General features: G+C 42.7%; 1 protein-coding gene across 1 annotated transcript in view; it reads right to left on the reverse strand.

Annotated features, from left to right (window-relative positions):
* Positions 1-2,443: 2,443 nt before the first annotated feature.
* The window catches only part of RAD21 (RAD21 cohesin complex component), a 37,588-nt gene continuing 30,344 nt past the window's right edge, over positions 2,444-9,687 (reverse strand). Inside the window, exons 12-14 of the mRNA XM_019528092.1 lie at positions 8,855-8,998; positions 7,644-7,727; positions 2,444-4,285 (exon numbers count right to left, since the gene is read on the reverse strand). Of these exons, the coding sequence (XP_019383637.1) occupies positions 4,094-4,285; positions 7,644-7,727; positions 8,855-8,998 (420 nt within the window). The 3' untranslated portion in view covers positions 2,444-4,093. The remainder of the gene's footprint in view (positions 4,286-7,643; positions 7,728-8,854; positions 8,999-9,687) is intronic.

Raw genomic sequence — 9,687 nt, forward strand, 5'->3', positions numbered from 1 at the left:
CAAGATACTGGAGCTCAGTGACTGAGGTTGGGGTGGTTTTGGTTTTGGCTCAGTCAGCTGAGGTTAAACAGCTTACCATCCATTTGGTAGTTTAGCTCCACTCCAACTAGAGGCTTGTTGGTGGTCAGATGTAGCACTGCAGCAAGGAATATCACGTGTTGGAGTGATGATGCAGCTTTGCTTAACCCCCATCTTAGACATGTTACTGAGAACCATCCCTTGCATGCTGTCATGGAGCAGGCAAAGAATGATGATAAATTTTGGTGGGCATCCATATTTCATAAGGATCCTCTACAGCACTTCTCAGTTGACAGAGTCGAAGGCTTTCATGAGGTCAAAAGGCAGGTAAAGAGGTTTATATTGTTCCCAACATTTGTCCCGCAGCTGGAGAGCTGTGAAGATCATGTCAGATATGCATGTTGATGCCCTAAATCCACACTGAAATTTCAGGAGCTCTTCTGAAGTGGAAGGAGATGGGGTTCAGGAGAGTTCTTACAATTATCTTTTCTGTGGTGGACAGCAAGGTGATTTACAGTTGGACCAGTCTCCTTTCTTGAAGACTCACATCATGGTGTCCCTGAGGTCATCTGGGATTTCTTCGCATGCAGCCATGTGAGCTCCTCTTCTCCCTGCTTGAAGATTTTGACAGAGATTGTATGAGATCCAGGTAGATACTTTGTCCTTCATCTGGTGGATGGCTCTTGTCACCTCAACAAGAGTTGGAGAGATTATGGCTAGGATGCTTTTGGGTAAGGAAAAGGATGTTTCCAAGGATGATGGAAAGGAACAATTGGAAAAGCCTTAATACTACTTCAATGATCCATCTAAAAGAACAAACCAACTCCCTTTGATAGGAGACAGAATACATACAAACTTAAAACTATTGATTTTAAAGTGGATACTCTTCAGCCAAGCCAAGAAAATACGAAGTGTAACTTATGAACTCGTACAGAACAAAATCTAGGCCAGTCGTTCTCAGCCAGGGTGCTGTGACCCCCTGGGGTGTCTTGAGATTCTTTCAAGGGTGCCACACTGTTAGCAGTTAGGTTTAAAAACCACGATCCACAAGATAAACCCAGAAATTTAAAATAGAAATCCATAGTTTTGGACTCTGAGGTCTTCACAACAGCAAAACTGCTTTTAAAAAAAGGCAAAAAAGAATAGTGTGAAAGCTAAAAATTGGCACTTTCCAGAGTGCCTAAAGTCTGTCCAAGGGTGCCTTGAGTCTAAGAAGAACCAATGATCTAGGTGTTTAATTCCTACAAGTATGACATCTTTGTGACAGCATTAGTTACTGGCTGTCTTAGAAGAAAATGAAAATACTAGCTACAACCAACACTAATAAGGTAACCTCATTGCATAACACCACATTTCAGGCTCATGTAATGAGCAGGAACAGAGAATACACTTCTCTAGGACTCTGATCTCCATCCATTACCCGAGACTATGTATAAATGCCAAGAGGAAAGTATATTCTAGTCTTAAGTCAGACTGATAACCATTTAGGATGTTAAGTGATGTTTTTGAAACTTGGTTACCACTTTCCCCAATGATTTTGCCAAGAAGAGTTTGGATCCAGGATAATGCAGAAAAACCTCCAGCTTGCATTGGTGCACCAAAGTCTGAGGAGAACAGCTGCTATCTTCAGAGGCCAGATTCTTCCCCCTCCCACCCCCAAAGTCAGCATATTCTGAGTTTCATCAAAAGAGAGGGAATGGATCTAAGTGGCCTGCTGCTGCTGCTGTTTGCCAATTAAATAAAGCTATAAAGTTTCCTGGCTATCTAGCTACATTAGTCCGTACTTTTGAACCAGCAGCTCAAACATTCCCAAAAAGACAACAGCGTTTGCATCTTGCACGATATAGCTATTGCTGATAGAACTGAGATTACATAATAGTGCAACATGGAGAAAATAAGTTATGCACATGCAAAGATCCTAACTTAAAACTTTTCAGGTACAGCGAAGTCCCTTCAGCGTAGAGACAGTTAGGAAATGAAATATATGAAGTGCATTGGGCAGCCCTGTTCTTTTATAGGCTCGGATCCAAGTGTTCAGGTTTACAAGGAGTATTTGTACTGCACAATCCATAAATTCAGGCAATTCTTAAAGCAGGTAGATTCAACTTTGGATTCATTTTTGGGGTAAGGAGAGAGTGGAAATTGAGGTAAAACATTTTTTCAGTTTCTTTGTTCAATTCTAGAGTTCAAACATATATCTGGCATAAATACCTGAATGGAAAACACAGACAGCATGGCTAGTAAGACAGAACACCTTCCTTCTTAGGTGGCACAGTGTCTCTATTTAAAACGTTCAGCTTTCTTATGTAAAGGACTAAATCATTGCTGCATTTTCTAAATACAAAAATAAGCCAGCCATAAATAGTAATTCCTTAATATAAACATGGAAAAAAAAAGTATTCAAACAAGATACAGCACTAACATATAACAGCTTATAACACAACTTTTATTAGAAAAGTTATACATAACAGCATCAACTATTTTCAAGAATATTAACCCTGAAAAGCAACAAAAACAGACTAACAAAATGTGTAACAAGAAACTAATGACCTTTTCTATAATTAAACATTCAAGTTATCTACAATGTCTCTTTTTACAAAGGGGAAAATCATGGTTTTACAGGCACATCATGTTGAAAATAAAGCTGCAATAACTATTTTATACAATTAACTTTTTCAAGGTTTATTAAAACATGGTCATTATGTAGTCTCAATTTTTAAAACATTCACATAATTTTACACTTGATTATACACTGAAATTTCAGTCCCAAAAAAAGAATCATTTCACAAAAGTGCCAACATTAAAACCAGAACTTTCAGTGTTAATTTTGCCCTAAAAAAAAAAAAGTTAAGACGTGTTTCCATAATCAACATATTCACATAATTTGTTGTGCTATCTGGTCCTAACAGTAAAGCTTCATTCCTTATAGTAAAACCAAATAGGACTTCTGCAAAGCTGTTAAATACATTTTGAACAGACGAGTGTGCATTATTGGAAAACTGATACTAAAACCATAAATATATCTGAAGAGCCATTAGTACACTTTACGTAATATTAGTTTTATTAAATGGAACTATGCCTGCTTGTATGGTATATTTAATTTGCTGCCATTTCAATATAGGTGGTGTGTAAATTAAGCATTTTTAAAAAGGCAACTTGTCCAACTTCTCTTATGTTCATATCTTTAAGTGTTTAATAAAAAAGAATTAAAAAAAGATCAGATAATTTACAATCTAGAAGTCTGTTTTTTAAAAGTATGGACTTTGTATACAGCTTTACAACACTGATATTTTAAAGTTTAAACGAAATTACTAAAATGTTTATTTGCTGCCTATTAACAGTAATTAGCCATTACCAGTAGCGGATTGCAGTGAAAGCGATAAAGTAAAAAGGAATGTTTTGTCTTTAAACGTTCAATATGCGGTCTTGTCCTTTCTGTAAGCAATAAGATCAATTAGAACAAGTGTTTTCCAGAGACACCCATTTCCCTTTAGCATCAAAGGCTATGAGGTCCTACTGCAAAAAAAATGCAGTGACAACAAGCCAACATATGAGGCACTACCATTCATACCGGCAGCTGTAACACCACACATAGTACAAAGGAAGATACTGACAAAAGATCTAGGGAAGGAAAAAAAAATCATTAGTATGGAAAGCAGACTGACATTTTTGGACAAATTTGGCAAAATTTTTAATCAGACAATAGATTGGCTATTCAGGTTTACTTGTGCAGGTTAAAATATCATTACTGAATAAAGCAAATCAAATTATAGCAAGTCATTTTCATTGTTACTCAATATAACATGCACCAATATTGCACACATCTGCTCTGAATCTTTAAAACAATCTTCGTCTCTGGGTCCTTGAGTTGCTTGTCTTGCTCCTGCAATTGAAACTCAAGTCACCCACCCCAGCAGTGTCACTAAAATCAGAAGTGGTAAAATACAAAAACCAAAAAGAAAAAGGACTTTGTACAGACAATAAAATCCAAAATTTTCTAAATCTGTAGGCCCTACACATGGGGCAATATGTACGTACTAGTGAAATTAACACTAGCTCTGCTGTATCTCACCACTCAAATAATATGGAATCTGGGACCAGGTGTTGCAATGATGTCACTGTAAGGCTCTTCCTGTGTCAGCTCTATAGCTTGTTGTTTTTTAAGTACCAAGAAACTGTAGAATTTTGCTGCTGCTTGTTTTCTATTTGTATTTCTGCACAGCTCCAGCAAACTGATAGATTCTGCTCCAGTCTTAGCAAGAGCTCTCTGGAAAACAAAACACAAACAGGAACACAAAGTTAGTCAATATGCTAAACAAAAGTAAAAGTTCTATATATACACTAAGAATGGCCAATGCTGGCAAGTCATTCAAACACTGTCAGAGTTTTAGCAGCTTTAGCCTTGAGTGCACAGGCAACAACCAGTCTGGAATAATGGCGGTTTCCAAGCTGCGAGGCTCCATTCAGTATCATGGGAAAAATTAAGTCTCTATCCCAGTACTCAGTGGTTCTGAGGTGGGTTTTTTTACTACAGATCCAAGTGCTACTTTTCTGCCAGGAAGAACAAATTAGAGATTTCATATCAAGAGAAGGAACGCAAAAACAATTTCTTTTTCTTCTTGAAGGTGCATCAAGCAGTTCAAGCCTCAGCTAGTAGTACTATCAGACCACTGTGTACTAAATGCCTGTGATCAAGGTTCCCTCTAAGATGCGCACAACCAGAAGTGCAGCCGTGCGCCAGGAGAGGCTGGAGTGGGCTCCATCGGCTCTGGAGAAGTGCTCCGCTCCCCCGCATCAGGGCCGGGGAGCAGAGCACTTCCCTGGAGCCGGCAGAGCCTGCGCCAACCTCCATCTCTGCCTTGCCTCACCTCAGGGAGGAGCTGCTGCCTGCCCCAGTGAGGCTCTGGGACAGTGCTCCGCTCCCCCACATCAGGGCCGGGGAGCAGAGCACTTCCCTGGAGCCGGCAGAGCCTGCGCCAACCTCCATCTCTGCCTTGCCTCACCTCAGGGAGGAGCTGCTGCCTGCCCCAGTGAGGCTCTGGGACAGTGCTCTGCTCCCCTGCATCACCTCAGGGAGCGAGGAGGCATGTGGCATCAGGGCCAGGAAGCAGAGCAGTGTCCAGAGCCTCACTTGGGGCAGGAAACGGCTCCTCCCCAAAGTGAGGCAAGGCAGGGATAGAGGCTGGCGCGGACGGCTGGCGCAGGCTTCACCGGCTCCGAGGAAGTGCTCCACGCCCCAGCTCTGATGCAGGGGAGCAGAGCACTTCCCTGGAGCTGGGGAGCCCACGCCAGGCTCTGGCTCCCGCCCCTGGCCTCTGCCTCCCGGCTCCAGCCTCCGGTCCCAGCCCCCTCTGGTAAGTGTCCCATGCTGGACCGAGGCGGCGTGTTCATGGACCGTTGCTCCTTAGAGGGAACATTGCCTGCAATCCAACTTACCACCGTAACTAAATCAATGGATCAGAACCTATATTTCTATCATTTAAGAGGAACAGGAGTTAAATTTCAGACAGACATAGTAACAAGTTTTGACTACGCATGATCAAAGGTGACCAAACTAATCAACTATGCTTCCCAACGGCAGGGGAGAGGTTGTACTTAATCTCAGTTAACAGAACTCAATCCATGCAGTCTTCCAAAACGGATCAGAAATTCTGCTCTGAGAAGTCTGAAGTCCTTGTGATCTTTAATCTAAACTTATAAAAGATACTTTACTTGCCTGTACAATATTTTCCTAGTGGCTCATGTGGAGCCTGCATTTTGGTGGCCAGAGGTACAAACAGAGCTGTTATACCTGACTCTAGATGAATCGGATTAATTTGCTCCAGATTCACACAACATTATTAGCGTTTTCCAAATGATACAATATTTTTGGATCAGGGAAATGATAGAGGTCTAATAAAATCATTAAGAGCATGGACAAAGTAAATAGGAAACTGCTGTTCAAGTCCGAAAAATACCAGAACTAGTGGGCACCCACTCTTATTAGCTGGAGAGGATTTTAAAACTAACCTGCATATAATTAACAAATTACCATAAAAGGTTGTAGAGGCAGATGGTATAACCAGGTTCAAAAAAGAATTTAGACAACATTCACGGACCCATTACTACATAGGTTGGCAATGTTTTTGGGCAGAGTGCCAAAAAACATACAACCTCAACTTGGAAGATGTTGTGCCGGGGTAGATGTCAAGGGAGCTGCAAAGGGCCTGACCCTCGCTGTGGCAGCACAGCCCTGATCCCTTCCCTGCTGTCTGCCCAGAGGCCCACATGAAGCCACCACTGGCAATGAATGGGGGAGAGCAAGGCTTCTGTTTGGGAACGATATATGTGGTTTCTCTTTCCTTCCCAATGCTGTTGCTCACGGGTCCGTCCTGCCAGAAAAGCTCCAGGCTTCTCCCATTCCTTTGCACTAGAGCTTGGGGGTGGGGGGAGGAATTGAGAGGAGCCAGCAAAGGGAGGAAGGAGTGGCACTAAAACCTGGAGCAGGGCAGGGGGCAGCCAGTAGAAGCTGGGCCCCTGTACTCAGGAGCTGGGGAGGGGAGGGCACAAAGCAGGACAGGGAAAGGCTCCTGCTGCTCTCACCACTGCATGTAGTGTGTGCATGGCAGCTGGGATTGGGGCACACACATCCCTCCTTGTCCCCCTTATGGGGGTGCTGTACTAGGGACAGAGCCTGATGGGACATGCCTCCCACCTGCCCCCCCCCTGCACACATGCTTTTCACTGCTGCATGAATAAGCAACATCTCCTCCTCCCTCCCCAGCAGCAGCAGGGTGGCATGGGGTGAAAGTGCAGTACGGTAGGCAATGGCAACAGGCAGCAGGGAGGAGGCAGCTGCCAGGTCAGCACAGTGTAGGGGCAGAGCTGCTGGTGCCCCAGTGCTGCTGCTGCCACCACCATTGCTGCTACTTCCCCTTGTACTGCCCCCAGTCCAGAGAAGGTGCCCAGGGCAAAAGCAGCACCTGCAGCAGGAGCTGGGCCCTCCCTAGCCCCATAGGCTGCAGTCCTGGGAGCCAGAGCTGCTGCTGCTGCAGCTGGCACCTTCCACACAGGGAGGATGGAGGAAGAAGAGTAGGGAGTACCAGCTGCATTGCCCCTGGCCCCTTTCCCGCTGTCTACCCGAGGTACATGTGCAGCTGCCACCACCACAGAGTCAGGCAAGGGCTGCAGACCTCAGTGCACCAGTTGCAGCATCCTGGCTGCCCATCACATCCAATCCAGGCTCTGGGCAGCTGCTGCGTGCCATAGAGCCCAAGCTGCTTGGAGCAGGGCTTGCAGCCTCCCCATCACTTGCTGTGAACAGCCCAGCAGCAGCTGCCACAGTTCAGGCCAGCTGTAGTACACTAAGCAAAATGGCTTTGCATGCCAGGGGTTGCCAGCCCCTTCATTAATACCCTAAATCTGGTCCATTTGATAGCTATCCTCACAGGAACCTCTAAACCAATGACGGTAGATGCCAGGGAGGGTATGACAGAGATAAATCACTCTAGATATAGTCTGTTCATATGCTCTTCCCTCAAAAGCATCCACTCCTGCCACTGTCAGGGAGAGGATACTGGGCTAGATGGACATTGGTCTGGCCCAGTATGGCACTAATTATATTCTTATAAAATGTAGCATCATACCTGAAGACCATGAAGCATCTGTTGAGTTCTTTTATTCCATCTTCTTTCTTCTTGATCTTGATCACCCCCCGTACCATCTTCTTCCTGCAACCAACGAAAGAAAAAAGCCACATTCACTAGCTATGTGAAATGTAAATATCAAGCTTGTAGGTGCCTCAATGTGGAATCTGTATTTCTCCGTATCCCTACAGCGCTGCTGTCCTCAAGGCAGTTAAGAATGTGTGAGGCTAAGATATTGCAACTTAGAGATTACATTAGAAGAAATATATGGATTTCTTATATTTCAAGAAAGATATCCTGTAGGTATTAAAAACTGACAAAAAACACTGTTCCTTGTTCTTACAGTTGCCAAGCTGGCAGTCAAAGAATGATAAGAAATGGGAATTTATCAAATAGGCATTCCATAAATCTAAATGAGAAATAAAGAATGGCTTTGGACACACTGTGGAGTTTTTAGCACTGATCAATACCCTTAACGTTTCTGTAGTACCTTTCAGAGTAGGCTTTCCAAACATATGTGCTAATTCATGATTCTTATTTTGTGAATCATGAAACTGAGACAGAAAAATACAGTTTCTTTAAGGAGACAGAAGTCTTACAAGTGCCAAAACCAGAACAGAATCTCTGTCCAATTTTGGACAGCAATTACAAAAGCATCCTGCCTATTCTCAGGAAAAAGAAGCTCAGCTGTCAAAAGTGAAGTTCTACATTCCAAAGAAGCACTTTGTACAATATGAGAAAAACACTGGGATTGCCTTGGGAGAGGCAGGAGAAGGGGATAGAAAAAAGAGAGACCAATTATAGACTGATATATGGGTGCACCTCTATTTAAAATTCTAGTGAAGAGCTTATTTTCAGATTCATAAGACATAACTTGTGCTTCTGCTTGATAAAAGCCTGCTTTTACAAAGTTTAAATCTTAAAACCTAACGCCTTAAATGAAAACAGACACAGCTAAACTCAGAATATACACAATGCAAGAAATGTTCTCCAGTTCTCAAACGATAAAGCTTATGTAATTAAGTCAGTACAAGCTGTACAAATGAAGGTTAAAAATGGATTTTTCAGTTTCAACTGCAATTTTCACACACAGTTTCTATAATTTCTCAAGTGGACAAATGTACCTCTATTTATTAGTGGTCTGAAACAGAAGAGAAAAATGTTTAAAAATGGATTTAGCCTGCATTAGTCTGAAAGAGTTCAATTCCTACCTCTTCCTCCTCCTCCTCCTCCTTCTCTTTCTCCTTTTCCTTCTCCGGCAAGAGCTCCAGCTCTGGTATTAGCTGACATATGTTTTGAGGCTCTTCTGGAGGCATTTCTACTTGTGGCATTTCCAGCTGTGGCATTGGTTGAGGCTTTTGAAAATATATAAAGGAGATATCAAATTAAGTGGGATTTGTGGATCTTTCTATTTAATATAAACTTCAGTGACTGATACTTTTAGTATTGAAAGTCGATTAATAAAATACTGTTTGGCACAGAACTAAAACAATCTAGCTTTCATTCATTTTCCAAAGATCCAAGTATTTTTGCTTTGCTCTCCATAAATCCCCTAAGATTCTATTGAGCCTAGAAATCAATAAAACAAAAGCAGATTTCCCAGCTTAGTACTTTAGATGAGCATAGGCCAACTTAGTTTGTGGCACACCTGCCAAAAACCCCCATGCCCTTCCATGTCCTATCAGCTGTTCCGCCTTCTGCTCCCTCCCCGATCTGCTACATGCCACAAACTGCTCGTGCCACTTGTGCCACAAATGCTGCAAGCTAACTACTGCTGATTCTGTTTGACCCATACTACTGATCATATTCCAGAACACAGTATTTCAGGCATGCACACATTGGCTTTAAAATCCTAGGTGCACTGCAGCATTAAACTCCTGGTTAACTGACTGGGGAATGCCTCCCTGGTACATCAGAACTACCATGGTAGCCTTTGTAAAAAACACGGGACAATTGATATTAACCAATGGTATTTTCCAAAAGTGTGAGTGATTAAGGAGTTAATGTACCAATTTTAAAAATACAGGATTCCACCCCCCCCCCC

This window comes from Gavialis gangeticus, unplaced genomic scaffold (assembly GCF_001723915.1).
Source record: "Gavialis gangeticus isolate Ggan-Ray unplaced genomic scaffold, GavGan_comp1, whole genome shotgun sequence".
NCBI classification, from domain to species: Eukaryota; Metazoa; Chordata; order Crocodylia; family Gavialidae; genus Gavialis; species Gavialis gangeticus.